The following is a 14,630-nucleotide window of genomic DNA, read 5'->3' as shown; positions in this document are numbered from 1 at the left end:
AAACACATGGAAACACACAAACGCACTCAAATGTACAGATATTTTATTGACTGAACTCGGGCTCTCGGCTCAGACGTGTGGACGGTAACAGCAAAGCGAGGCCAGACCACGTCACGGACAGCGGCTGGAGGTCATTTCAGCTGGATGGGTCAGCTGTGAAGCACTGTGCTCTCACACGTCCAGTGTGGGTCGCAGTGCACGTTTTCCCTATATGTGTACGAAAATCCAGTCATCCAATCACCTTTCGGACCCGGATCAGTTAGAACTCCTGCTTGCAGCATCAAACTGCACGTAAATCAGGAGGTTTAAGGCCTAAACCTGTTTGTGCAGACTGGCCCAGAGGTCAGGAAGCTGCTGAGTTGCTGTGGCGCGCGCAGAGAAAAGAGAAACGGCACGACGACGCAGCACTTTGTGATTATTCATTGTGAAATGGGTCGATGCTGATGTCACAGTCACTATGCAACAGATTTAATGTAATCCCCTTCCCTCAGATTAGGAGGGAAAATCACCACGAGGCCTTTTGTGTAAATTACACACCATGTGAATGCTTCTTTAACCTTTATCTCCGGGCCCCGGGCCGTCACTGAGGGACTTTCACTGCAGACGGATAAAGGAAGAGGAAGAAACCAGTATGAGGGTGAATTTATTTCTCAGAACTTCACTGATACGAAACGCACGTCAAGTGGACGCTCCTTACTAATCACTACTCTGCATCAGAAAGGCTGAAAATATGAGAGGGTCTCCATCATATATCAACCCAACAGAGCGTATTGTTGGGAAAATATGGCTCTGTGGTCATTATGATAATTACTGTCTGCAATATGGAAGGGATTCATTAACATTTCCTCATCTTCTGTACATTTTCCACTCCTGGTTTATGTTCTATTAGTTATTCCCTCCTCCTCACATCTGCCATTATTCAAGCCTTTTTACACAACCAGAATATATTTCTGCCTCTTTTTAAAATTGTTTTAACCTCTTTTAATGCATCTTGCACTCCAATGCACTCTTCTAATGTTTTTTGTTTTTTTATCTTTGCCGTCACGGCCTTCCTCGTGGTCTCCCCTCATTCTCTCCATCCCCACGCTGATTTTCTGTCCCTTCGAGGAAAAACAATTAGAAACGCCGTCATTTCAGTGATGTTATTCATTCCCTTGATTCCCGGTAGCTTGAATCGTAGAACTGAAATCATACAAAGAAGTCATGGTCAATCAGCAGTAAAAACACAACACACGATGAAGCCGTGGCGGCGGAGACAGGCGGAGACAGGCGGGACGGCGCGAGTGTCATGAAATGTTCAGTGTCGAACAACCCTGACTGCATGTTCACGCTCCCACCAGCGGCTTCCCAGAAATACATACAAGAGGTACACCTGCACTTTCTCTGTGTGTGTGTGTGTGTGTGTGTGTGTGTGTGTGTGTGTGTGTGTGTGTGTGTGTGTGTGGTACTGGACTGATTCTGTCACATCTTGTGTGTGTCACTTTGCCATTACACTTCATCCTTGTTGGGTCTGAATAATACATTATCTCCACCCGCTCCCGCAGCCAGCTGTCTGCCTGAGCAACGCTGAAAACTCTCTCTCTCACACACAAACACACACACAAACACACACAGTAGTACAGTATATCCTCTCCATAACATCTCCCATGCTAATCTACAGTGGAACACAGACTGAACAAACTGAAGTCAGGTTCTCAGTTTTTCCATTTGTGCCCTGAAAAACCGTGTAAATAAATCCAGAGAACTGATCTGATTTCATTTTTTTCATTCATTCCTGGTCATTTCCCGGTTGACAGGCTCTTTTTTTCCAGTGCAGGTTTCCAGCCTTGACTTGGCACTCTGTATTATTTCTACCAGGGGGCAGTAATGCACCAGATTTGTGTTAGTTCCACGTTGACGACGTGCCATATTTGCAAACACTGATCCACTTGTAATGATTTTTCACCATGTTGATTCAGAGCGTTGATGCTCCTCAAACTGTTAACCCCTCCAACAAACACATCTCTCAAGACTTTGGAGCCTTAAAGAGGTTCACAACACAATATTCACAATAAAGCAAACAAATGATACAGGAAGGAATTTTAAAAAAGACTCACTATTTATACAGATAAATATATTTATAAGTGTGTGTCTTAGACACAACACGGTGTTTCTAGTTCACTGGTGCAGCAGACATCCCGCTCACTATTTTCAGACTGAATGTAATCACCTACGTTAAATCCCCAGGACAATCAGCAGTGATCTGATCGACTGTAATCCACAGTGAAAGCAGGATTTTACAGCCATGCAATTGTGCTCGAGTGCTTGAGGTTTACCTAAAGCCACAGAAAACCATGAAAGCATGACTTTGGTATTCTACAATTTCTTAATGTACATCTTTATCCAGAATGTTTCATTACCTTGAAAATTGTTTTTTTTTTCTTTAGAACTAATTCAAAAATACAAATCATATTAAGACGGGTTCAAGTTCTAAACTGCAGTTCAGCCTGATTTAATCATGGATTCCGGAATGAATGCTTCAGATTTCATACTGAAACACTGAATTGCGTTGCAGGTGTTATATTGTTCAGCTTGAAACAGGAAGCAAATCATCTTCTATTCTTGTTGTGAACAGAAATCTGCCACTTCCCCAGGAAAAACGGTACGGTTTCACCGTCCAGGATCGCTCCTCTGCAGCAGGCACCTGGACTCATCCAGAACGGACGGCCTTTCCAGCCTGGAACTGCTTCCACCTTTGGGAAAATGCATCTGAGCTGTTCTTATCTGCAATTTTAGAAAACATTTGTGTTTGGAGCCCTCAAAATGTCGCTTTTATTTCCTCATCACAGACATAAAAAGTGGAGAATGGCACAATCATGTAACATGTAAGGCAGGGCTTTTCTTCAGACTCCTGAATATCTTGATGAGACGTTCAATACTGAATCAAATTCCAGACGATATAAGTTATGATAAACAGAGCGACTCAGCAGATTAAAATCCCTCTGTAAGAGCTGCCCGAGTATCTCCATCTGCTTTTAACACACACTGCAGAAACATATCATGAATGATGAAACGTGCTCTGATCTGAAATCACTCACAATGTTTGATTTTTGTCTGTTTCTCACTGTGGCTGCATTGCTTTTCTCTGTTTTAACAGTATTCAAATAACATCTTTTCGTCTATATATTATTAAAATGTATGTGAAGGGGCAAAATAGTACATTTCCATCCTCTGAGACTGGACTAAACACACCACATTAACCTTCTCTGAACAGCTGGTGAAACGTGATGTGAAATGTTTTTTTTCAGGGGATGAAACCAGTGACGCCGTGTCTGACAGAGTGTGAGGGTCTGCTTCCTCGTTCAACGGTCATAAAGTGACAGATCTCCTCCTTCAGCCCGTCCTTCTGCAGCCGGCGTCTCATCAACCCGCTCCAGTTCAACCGCCTCCGACAGAAGCGCATCATGGGGAACTTTGTGGCCAACGAGGGACTCTCCATCTTCGTTATTGTGAGAACATTTGTCAAATCTATGGGTTTAATTTGTCATGCTCGTCGTCTCATAAAATCCATTAACTCACTCTCTTTTCCTCCTTTTCTATCATTTCGATAATGTTGTGACATTTCAGGGTCTGTCAGATGTTCTCTCACATGTCTAAACTCACAGAGTTCACAAATATCTAGTTAGAATCATTAAGAACAGAGCAGCAGTGCTGCTTGGATCTCACTCTTCAGATGATAAAATAGCTGCAAACACTGTCTGGCTTTTTAATTCAATTCACATTTATTCTTTCCTGTGTTCGTTATGATTTAAAGAAATATCATGAACAGCTGAAGTGCGGATGCTGTTTGAGCCTCTTGAATGAAGCTTTCTTTGCGTCTCTCAGGTGGTGTGGCTGGGCATCAACGCATACCTGTTCGTCCAGTTCTATCTAAACTTTCTTGTGGAGAAGTGGTTTTACACCAGAGTCCTGCTGGGGGTGAGTCTCTCTCTCTCACACACACACACACACACACACACACACATTTTGAGCTGTTATTCATTGACAGTAGAGAGAACAAAGTGCATGCATGTGTGCGTGTATTTTAAAACACATTGTTGAAAGTGTAAGGAGAAAATGAAAACAGGACCTGATCATTTTCATTTCCTCAAAATAAAGCAGCTGCTGGAAAGTCCAGCATTAACAGTCTGTTTCCTAACAGTCAAATTATTTATTGACAGCAGCAAATGTTTTCATTTTAATCGCTTCCTTTTTTTTAAGCAATACAGTAGTGTAAACACTGTTAATAATACACACGTGTAAACTTGGAAGGAGATAAAAGATAAATGTTGCATAAGTGACGCTGCTTGTTCAACACAGCAGACCTGATCTGGATTCCTTTCCTGATCTAGATTTCTTTGAATTTCTTTTGTAAAAGGTTGAGAGAGAGATTTACATTTTCGTGAAACATGAGAAATTTGAAGAGTGACGATAAAGGAAGCACTTTGCGGTGCGGAGAAGAGGTGCGATGTGGTTACAGCTGGATTCATGAGCCAGCAGAAGTGAAACACCCAGAATCTGACTTTCTGTTTCACTCAGTCTGACAGAATTATATATATATTTAAAAAAAAAAAAGATATGAGGAACAAGACGCAGAAACTAAGCTTTCGCTAAATCAATCGACAGATAAGAAACAATCCAATGCTCTGAGATGATGATATCTATAAGGCATGATGGTGAACTTTGCATTTCCTCTGAGATGTTTTAATCTGGTCAGAATAATCTGATTAGATTCAACAGGTTTCTGATTGCTTCCAGCCGAAAACTGAAGCTGAATTTCTTTTTTTTATTGAAGCTTCAGTTCTTCTTTCTCTGCTCAGGTCTGCCAGTGCTTCGGTTTCAGGATATTCAAAACATTTTAACTGCAAACCAGAGACAGTTCCTGCAGCCAGCCATGAAAGAAGTAACCCATCACTGTCTGTGTGTGTCTGTGAACTCACAGCAAGCTCTGCCCTGGGCCCGAGCTCCCGCCGCCTGCCTCAACTTCAACTGCATGCTCATCCTGCTGCCGGTCTGCAGAAACCTGCTGTCCTTCCTCCGCGGCTCCATCCAAGTACGCAGGAAACCTCACGTTTGCTCACAGAGACTCACTAATCTAAAAAAAAAAAAACCTTTAGAAGTTCAGTTTTCTGCTCCACCTGTCAGGAGTTAACATGTTTGTTGGGGATTTCCAGTACTGCAGCCGGACAGCAGCTCGACAACTCGACCGAAACATCACATTTCACAAACTGGTGGCTTACATGATCGCCTTCCACACAGGTACTGCTCCCGGAGACGATTTTTACTCATTTGAGTTTCACGTATGGTAGCACACCTTAAATGGTTTAGTTTGATATAATTTAATTCAGTTTAATATTCCCGTCCTCTTCCTTGTGCCTGTTCTCCAGCCGTGCACATTGTGGCACACCTGTTCAACTTTGAGTACTTCATGGACGCCCAGCTGAATCGGAACGGCAGCCTCCTGACTTTCGCCCTGTCTGAAATCGGCAACGAGGAAAACTCCTCCTTCCTGAATCCCATCAGGAGCAATGAGACAGTGAGTCGGCTTCACTTCCACATCGCCTTTTCTTTCTCGCCCTTCCGTGGACACTACTCGTTTTGCAAAACTTGGTGAAGTCCCCACTCCTGGATTGCTAAATTTGGTGTCACTGAGGAAAAAACAGAGTTACTTCACATGAGGAACTTCCTCTTTGTGGGAATTCGACTTCAAGCTTTATCCTTGGTTAACCCTCCACTTTGAATCTGCAGTTTGTCTTTCTTAAATAGGCTGGTGATTAAGTAAAATATGCAGCTTTTTCAAAATGAAGTGTCTAATTTTTGAACTTTGAGTTTATTTTTTGTAAATAAAACTCAAATCTTGCAAAATCCAAGACATCAAGCTATGATTTAATTACTTTGTCATTATTAGAAACAATTACCTGCTTTCGACAGCCTTTTAGTAGATTTTCTAAATATCAAATTGAGATTGTAAGTCTCCCTAGTTTATTTGTACCTAAATTAACATGAGTTACTGTTCATTATCATCATTTATTCTCTATAATTTGGACTGTTTACATTGCTCACTTCTTCAATTTATAACTGTTGAGCCTGTACTCTCTAAACCAAAGTTAATCTGCTTTCTGCAGTTACATTCCAGCACGATAACACCTAAAACAGCAGCCCGGTTCTCTTGGTGTACTCACTTTTCCGCTTATAGACTGAGAGCAACGCTGCTTTTTTTCATTTTCTGAACCTGAGAAATTTTAAATCAGAGTGAAAACTCTGCTCCAACTAGTTAAGTTCCTTTCAGCGTTTAAAATACAATAACGGGCGCTCTTTTCACAGCTTCCACATTCTTCATGCAATCACTCCATTGTTGACCTTACAGCAATTGCGGTCAGCCTCGGCAATGAAGGAAACTGTTTCGAAAACAGGCGTTCGGTACGCGAGGGAAGTTAGTCAACAACCCCAACTTGCAGAGGTGGAGGGCTGAAGTGGAAACAGAGAGGGGGCAGGGTGACGACCCGTGATTCACTCACCAACCATCATGTGCGTTTTCTGTGCAGAACCCCACCATTGTCATGTTCACCACCATCGCCGGGCTGACGGGCGTCGCCATCACGCTGGCCCTCATCCTCATCATCACCTCGTCCATGGAGGTCATCCGCAGGTCGTACTTCGAGGTGTTCTGGTACACGCACCATCTCTTCGTCATCTTCTTCATCGGCCTGGTTTTCCACGGCTACGGGTGAGATGTGACACGAAGATTTAGATAAGATGAGAAAGGAACAGAAACCTGGCAATAGATAATAATACATAATAAGGTGAAAGGGATTAATCGGAACAGTAACCACAAAGTGCAACATCCTTTATCCAGTAAATCAAAAATAAAGACATCAATTATTACCATTATTCTAATCATGGCTGTGGCTGTGGTTAGCATTCTCCCCTCACGGCCAGAAGGTCATGGGTTCAAAAACCAACTGGATGTCCATATGATACACATTTGTTGAAGTTGAGCAGCTTTGACATAAAGTATATGTGTACAGTTTGTCATTGGTGAAATAAGAGGAGAATCATCTAAGCTCTATGACTGGGCTTGTAAATAATTACTTAAATAGTTCGGCACAAACCATGACAGCTACTGTTCCTGTACTTCTGCTAGTAAGTCATTAGCATTAGCATCACCAAAGACAAAATTCAGTGGATCCTTTTTCACGTTTATCCCAGAGGTTTAATTTCATTTATTCTTCAAACCTCTTCCAAGAACTGTCAAAATTAAGATAATAAAGCATATTGTTTAAACTAATGTCGAGTGAAAAAGTCTTTAGACCACACCTACACAATGCTAACAGCTCAGCTGGCGTCTCCCCCTAACACATAACATCGCAGGAGACCATTTGAAGTAAACTATACCAAGAAACTTGTAAATCTCCAAGTAACTCCAGCGTCCTGTCAGTAGAACTTTTCAGTAACTTACACCATATTGGTCAGGAGGAGACAGGCCAGTGTTTACTTCTGTGAAACCGATGCTAGCTTCGTGCTAGCTTGTCATTGAATGAACTGAAAAGTAACAATTTGCATTTTTTATACAAATTACAGGTATAAAAAAAAGTCAGTAGTTTTTGACTTACTAAATTGTCTCATTAATTATTTATAAGTTATAATAAATTGAATTACATTCTTTCTCTCTGTCTCTCATGTTTAATTTTTCAACATTACATCCACTTTTTTGACCATTTACATCATTTATTTAGAATGTGTTACTGTTACACACCATAAACACTGTATGAGCATAAAGAGGAAAAGATTGTTTTGTATGATTAAACAAGAAAGCATTCAATCAGTAACAAACAGCCTGAGAACAAGGCATGAAAAATCACAAACATATTATTTATTACTGGATGAAAGCTTTAGTTGCTTGCACTTGTCTTAAAATAACAGTTTGTGCCGCATCAACCAGTCCACATCCAATTTTTTTTTAACACTGCTATTGTTCTTCTTGCTCTCCTTTCTGGCTGCAGACGTATAGTGCGAGGACAGACGGACGGCAGTCTCAAGTCAAATGATCCATCAGTCTGTGCAGAAAGGTTTGAAGATTGGGGAACAAACGGGTCCCACTGTGCTGTTCCGGTGTTTGCTGGGAACCCGCCCGGGGTGAGCTGTGGCCGTTCAATTCTTTTTTAGACAATGCTCCTGTTTCTGACCTCATTACTGAACATGATCAAAACTGATCGTTTCCTCAGACATGGAAGTGGGTCTTGGCGCCAATGATCCTGTACGTGTGTGAGAGGCTGGTTCGCCTCTACCGCTCCCATCAGAAAGTGGTCATCACCAAGGTGTGTGAGCAATCTAGAAAGGAGTCATTTTGTCATCAGAGTGTTTGGTTTGGTTGTTAGCCTGGAAGATTATTCTGATCTCAAAGTGGAGCTATTGTTTGAGTCCTCCCGTTTTTCAAGGAAAAAATCCCAAAAGAAGAGCCCTGTTCATTCACTGTGATGTCCCTGTACCTGCTGCTCAGGTGGTGATGCACCCCTCCAAGACCCTGGAGCTGCAGATGAAGAAGAAAGGCTTCCGCATGGAGGTGGGCCAGTACGTCTTCATCCAGTGTCCGTCCGTCTCCCGGCTGGAGTGGCACCCCTTCACCCTGACCTCCGCCCCCGAGGAGGACTACTTCAGCGCCCACATCCGCATCGTGGGGGACTGGACCCAGGCGCTGTACGAGGCCTGTGGAGGAGACAAAAATGAAACGCAGGAGGCCTGGAAACTGCCCAAGTATGAAAACATGTGACTGATGAGGAAACTGTGCTAGAAATTGCCTATGATTGCCTTTGATTGCTGCCTCCCTGAGAGTGCTCCGGTGAAAAGGAGCGACCTTTTCCACAACACTGAAGGGTTGATTGTGTGTCTGTCAATCTGCTGCCATTCCAAGCGGGAGGTGACAAACAGGAGGCAGCACATAACAGTTATAAGACCACCTACCAGATAAGGATGGGGTTTTCACTGTCGACCACAGTGGAATAAGAAGCTGCTGCCTCTGATGAAATCACCTTGATTCTGACCAAAACTTCAGATTTCTTGAGGCATTTTTATTTTACCAAACAATAAATAACCAGATGTTTCAGAGCAGCAGAAAACATGGTTCTCATGGTTCTCAGTGTGTTTATCTTTGACCGTCCTCTTTATCTGTCTCTCTCTCTCTCTGATCGTTTCATTCTCAGGGTCGCCATCGACGGCCCGTTTGGTACCGCCAGTGAGGACGTGTTCCGATACGAGGTGGTCATGCTGGTGGGCGCAGGAATCGGAGTGACTCCCTTCGCCTCCATCCTCAAGTCTGTGTGGTACAAACACATCCAGAACAACCAGGAGGTCTTCACCAAGAAGGTGAGCGAGAGGAAACACCAACATCAACTCCATGAGCGCTGTTTTAGCTCCACTCCTTACCTGATTACGTGCATGTAAGATTATCCAGATATCCTGCAAATTTTTAGTTTTCTCACAACAACCAAAAAATGCACTTTTTTGTTTGCTGTCCAGTCAGTTTCACTGTTATTTAGTCAAAGAACCCAACATAACAGAGAAAATAAATTACACCCAGTGCAGGAAGAAGCAGAAAATGCAGTTCTGTATGTAATTCAGAAAAACATTAGAAAAGATGTCTAATGACTGGCTCTGTCCCAGATCTACTTCTACTGGCTGTGTCCGGAGACGCAGGCCTTCGAGTGGTTCGCGGACCTGCTGCAGTCTCTGGAGAGGCAGATGGCGGAGAAAGGCATGACTGACTTCCTCAGCTACAACATCTACCTCACACGTTGGAAGGAAGCTGAGGTACGGGGGGGCTGAGGGGACACTCGACATCTACCAGGCGTCTAATTTCAGGACATCTGCGGAAAAATCATCAAAATAACTTCATATTGTGTCCACTCCAACATCAGGCAGCGCACTTCCGTGTCCACCACGAGGCGGAGAACGACCCCATCACCGGCCTCAAACAGAAGACTCTTTATGGAAAACCCAACTGGGACAACGAGTTCACCAACATTGCATCCAAGCACCCGGGGTGAGGCCTTCAGTGTGTCCTTATCACAGAACAACACATCCGGATCAATGTTCCGCTCCAAATCCCCTCGTCATGCTGGATTTAGAAGCACAGTTGAAATCAAGTAAAAAAAAAACTTCCAAAACAGATCATTTCTCAGTATCTTGGTCACAGACTAAAGAAGGGAGAACATTCCAGACTAGTTTTTCTCCCTTTTACCATGAAGATGTCCATTTCAGTTTTAGTGCTTGACTGATGTACAAGTGTAAGTAGTTTTTGGAAATAGTTTTTTTTCTTCATTGAATTCTTCAAATTCAGACAGACAAGCTATTATATAGAGTGAACAGCGCTGCTTTAAAAAACAAGATTCCTGCACACAAAAACAGACTATTGCATTTGTGGCATATTAAATAAGCTGAATGATTGTCTTCAATTTAAACTGATGTTTGAATCAATGATATATAAAGTATATCAGAGGTTAGTTTTTTTGAGCGTTCTAATAATCTCACTTATTTGCAAAAATGTACATATATAGCTTTATTTCCTTGGATAATTTGCACAGATTCTGACACACAGCAGCTAAAAGTGGGAACCGGTCTTTTCATAGCCGACTGGCAGACTTCACTGCTTCACTGTTGGTAACCTGCGGTAAAATGTCGCTCCTGCAGAACCAAAGTCGGCGTGTTCCTGTGCGGCCCGCCTCAGCTGGGGAAGTCTCTGGAGAAACAGTGTCTGTCCCATTCGGAGGCCGACGTCAAGTTCATCTTTAACAAGGAAAACTTTTAGAAAGGAAGCTGGAATCTGAGGAGAAGATGAGAGGAAACCTTCCAAGTATCAGTGGAGGCCTGGCGCTCTGCTGAGGCCGCCTGGCTTTACAGTTCTTCGACAGTTGACCTTCGTTGACTCGTGGGCCGAGCGGCAACTCAAAGCAACTCGAGCTTCTCCTTTGTTGTTTCGCATGCAGTTGTTGCTTAAAAAGCAAGGAAATAACCCAGCAGTGTTTTCCACATTTAGTTTCTTCTTCTTTTGTGTTGCATCCATAAGCCCAACTGCTACTTTCAAAACCTTTCTTCCCTTTTTTTTTTCCTCTGAAAATTTTGCAAACAAAGACCGGCTGAGGGCGAGGAAGTGTCGGTGTGATGAGAGCCGCCGCAGTTTTGACTGCTACAATGTATTTATGCTGTTGAGTTTTAGAGACCACGGTTAAAAACCTTAAACTCATTTCAATCTGGAGTCACACAAAAGGTGAAAAAGGGAACTCTCTGTGACATGTCCACACAACTAATCAGTGTATCTCTCTGTATGTAACACATTTAAATCAACCTGATTGGAAGAGTTTATCCAGCTTATCACCATGAGAAGGACGCTGCAGAAGGAGCTCTTTTTTACTGCTTTACTGACATTCTTCCACTGAAAAAACTCATTCAGTCTTGATGCTGTTGGTATTTCATGAGAACAGAAATACTCGTTACATTGTGGTTCTTCTCCAGCAGTGTTTTGTAAAGTGTTTTTTTGGCTGCTTGTTTTTGATAAAATATAAAAACTTCAACGAACCAGAATTTTAAAAAAAAAAATAATAACAATAATAATTCTGTTGGCTTTTGCTTGATCACAGTGACTGTAAAGCAACGACAGAAGTTGTTTTAGGATGTTTTCGATACAACGGAATATCATCAGACCATCTCAAGCCTGAGGGCCTGAGCAGAGTTTGCATGTGCTTCCTGTGCATGTATGCGTTTTCTGCAGGTGCTCAGGATTTCTCCAACAGCCCTGTGAAGTTGCTAACAGGTGTACATGTGAAGGTGTGTGACCGTCCGTTTCTGTGAGTTTGTGATGGACTGCTGACATGTCCACTGTGTACCTTCTCCTCTCTAACAGTCAGCAGGAGTTCGCACCACGAGCTACATCAAAGATGGATTAAAAAAAAAACAATGAAACAAAGAAACAAGAAAAAGTTTCACCTTGTTCATGAATCTCTTTTGGTTTAATATCCTGCAGCTTCCAGTACAAAAAGTCTTTTGTGGAGCTGATGCGTGTGGCCGAGTGTGTGGCTTCAGGCTGCGGCATGTCGTCAGGCATCAGCTGAGAGTGAAAATACTAAAGCACTGCAGTGGTATGAGAAGATAAATACATGAAGACGGTGTCGCTGCATGCAAACGAAGGCTGGAAACCCACTGTAGCTCTGCCAGTCTCCACGATGATGCTGAGAGGAGCTCAGGGCTGTATGGGTGATGATTGTGTGGCACTTTGCTGCCCTCTGCTGTTCACAGAGGTACACTGCAATCCTCGGTGGCGGCGGCTGAATTCGTGGACTTGACCTATGCGATGGCCACAGCAAACACGCTGACCACACAGTACATGGTGCGGCTCTCCCATCTCACAGTGCAGCTCCCTGTTTGATTGGAAGAGCAAACAAAGATCAGCACAGAAACATACCAGGCAAAGGAGGACGCTCAGGAATAAGCTTCCTGCATGAGAGTCGACTCTGTATGGTTGCAGTCTTGAACCATTTGGTGTTGCTCAGCAAGTTGTAACAACTGGACAGATGTGCAGCAGCCACGCTCACACTTTTCAATAAAAAAAAAAGCCTGTCAATACCTGTAAAATCTGAGTACAGATAAATCGAGCAACGGGGAGTCACCAAATGAACATTTCATCCATGTACTTTTATATAGATGCTCTTCAATTCACTTTCATTTCACTTAACTTTATTAATCATTCAGAGGACACATTTCCACGGTTTTCATCTCATCTTAAATTATTTCGTATTATCCGGCTTTAAGAGCCCTGGTTTGTTCTTTACACACAGTGGCAACCAGTTTCCACAGTGGTTTATCATCTCTGCAGACGAAGTGTAAATTATTTCTGAGTCTGTGGAGATGTTAAAAATCTGATAGAGTGCACAGATTCCACCCTAACTTGTGAAAAACTCACCATCCATAGCAGTGTCCCAGTAGCAGGAGTTCGCTGTGTGGAGGCCAGCGCCTGTTTTCTGCATCACAGCACACGTCACTGCAGGAGCAAAGCCAAACTAATGAGGTCTTTAGAAGAATGAATCAGCTCATCTGTTTCAGTTGCCTGAGCTTCAGTAGACACCAAACATTTGCAAAAACATCAGGCTTAAAAGGAATCAAAATATTACTTCCATCATGAGTTGGAAGACACTTTTTATACTAAAATCAGCAATGACAACAGAGGCAAATACACACCAATGTACTTGTAGGGTTTCCCCTGTTTGACCAGCTGTGTGAGGCAGCGCTCCACGATGCCGGCCGTCCATTTGTTCACGTGATTCTGGCTGTAGTCGTCACCACCGACTACGCTCTCGATACACTGTAAAGAGAGGAACACACAAACACCCTCTGCAGTCATGTGATAGTCACTGGGTGCTGTTGAACCACAGGCCATGTGAATAAACACACAACAGTGCTCTGCTTGTTGATGAAAATCCTTGTTGCACCGTTTTTCTTGCCTAAATTCTATTTTTCATTACTGCTATTTTATTTTAGGGACACTTTTTGTTTAGATTCTCTCTCAATATATATATATATATATACATTTTAATTTTGGGTGACATGAGTCTACAGTTTGGGAGTAATTGACGAATCAAGTTGTGCAAATATTGATGTTGGTGTGTGGAAGTTGAAAATGAACCTCACAAATTATATAAATGTCAATGATTCTAAACGAAAATATGTTTAATGAAACTTCAATTTTGTATTTCTATTTTAACAGGTATGATTTCCTAAAGCTGGGTTGGGTTTCTTAGTATTCACGTCTATTAAGACCCTTTGATAAAGAGTGTTCATATTACAAACAGAAACTAATGAGATTACAGTGTCAATGCGAAGATCTGTGCCACCCTTGGATTAGGATAACTCAAAAATGATTCCTCAACAGTTAAAATTACCTCCTTCACAATGGCATCCGTCTCGTCTGAGCTGAATGAGCCCTGAAAAGGAGAACGCAGTAAAATCATAAGAAACGAAGCAACAACAACAATAATACCTGATGGAAAGCAGATGAGCTGAAATGTTATTAATAACACACAACAGGGAAGAGAAAAGAGCCTATCGATTACACCAATAAAGCATGATAAAGGAAGGGTTAGGGTTAAGGGTTAAGGGTTGAGGTTAGGTGTTCGGGTTCGAGATTCGATCTCAGATTTTCAGGATTGCAGTTCTGCGGATGCACATGACGTCATCAGATTAGAAACACTATAAACACGGCGTCGCGTTTATGAAGCGACATTTAAACATTACTGGTCATTTTTAATGCGCTCCGTTCTCCTACAAAGGCAGATAATTCCGCATGTGGGTGATGTTGTGAAGATGTAAAGCCCCAGAGGACTGATTCTGCTCCAGATGTGAGGAGCGGCTCTGGATTTTTCTCTTTTCAAGCAAACAAACAGACCAACCTCGCTGCCGTTCTGATACTCCTCCATTCCCGTCATCTGCCTGCGCTGACTTTGTTTCAGGAGAATGAGAAAAACGAGCAGAAATAGAAATTCGCTCAGAGGGAAAAATTTAAAGAAAAAATAAAAACGCAAACGACGCGACCTGCTGGGACTTCCGGGGAGCTGCAGACAACGAGA

The 14,630-nt window shown here is 42.6% G+C and overlaps 2 protein-coding genes across 2 annotated transcripts; one reads left to right on the top strand and one right to left on the bottom strand.

Annotated features, from left to right (window-relative positions):
* Positions 1-3,369: 3,369 nt before the first annotated feature.
* cybb (cytochrome b-245, beta polypeptide (chronic granulomatous disease)) lies at positions 3,370-12,029 on the top strand. Its single transcript, XM_030086026.1, has 13 exons — positions 3,370-3,488; positions 3,865-3,957; positions 4,961-5,071; positions 5,193-5,277; positions 5,406-5,554; positions 6,564-6,745; positions 8,022-8,154; positions 8,244-8,336; positions 8,519-8,772; positions 9,219-9,381; positions 9,679-9,825; positions 9,933-10,057; positions 10,705-12,029. The coding sequence occupies exons 1-13, from the start codon at positions 3,444-3,446 to the stop codon at positions 10,820-10,822; spliced, it is 1,698 nt and encodes a 565-aa protein (XP_029941886.1). The 5' UTR covers positions 3,370-3,443; the 3' UTR covers positions 10,823-12,029.
* On the bottom strand, positions 11,989-14,612 carry LOC115383837 (dynein light chain Tctex-type 1-like). The gene is made up of 5 exons (XM_030086028.1): positions 14,454-14,612; positions 13,947-13,988; positions 13,246-13,369; positions 12,971-13,048; positions 11,989-12,428 (listed from the first exon to the last, which is right to left on the bottom strand). The coding sequence occupies exons 1-5, from the start codon at positions 14,487-14,489 to the stop codon at positions 12,355-12,357; spliced, it is 354 nt and encodes a 117-aa protein (XP_029941888.1). The 5' UTR covers positions 14,490-14,612; the 3' UTR covers positions 11,989-12,354.
* Between the last annotated feature and the right edge of the window lie 18 nt (positions 14,613-14,630).

The sequence above is a fragment of the Salarias fasciatus genome (assembly GCF_902148845.1).
Source record: "Salarias fasciatus chromosome 23 unlocalized genomic scaffold, fSalaFa1.1 super_scaffold_20, whole genome shotgun sequence".
Taxonomy (NCBI): Eukaryota; Metazoa; Chordata; class Actinopteri; order Blenniiformes; family Blenniidae; genus Salarias; species Salarias fasciatus.
Note: the sequence above shows the minus strand (reverse complement) of the source record. Positions and strands in the feature narration are given on the sequence as shown.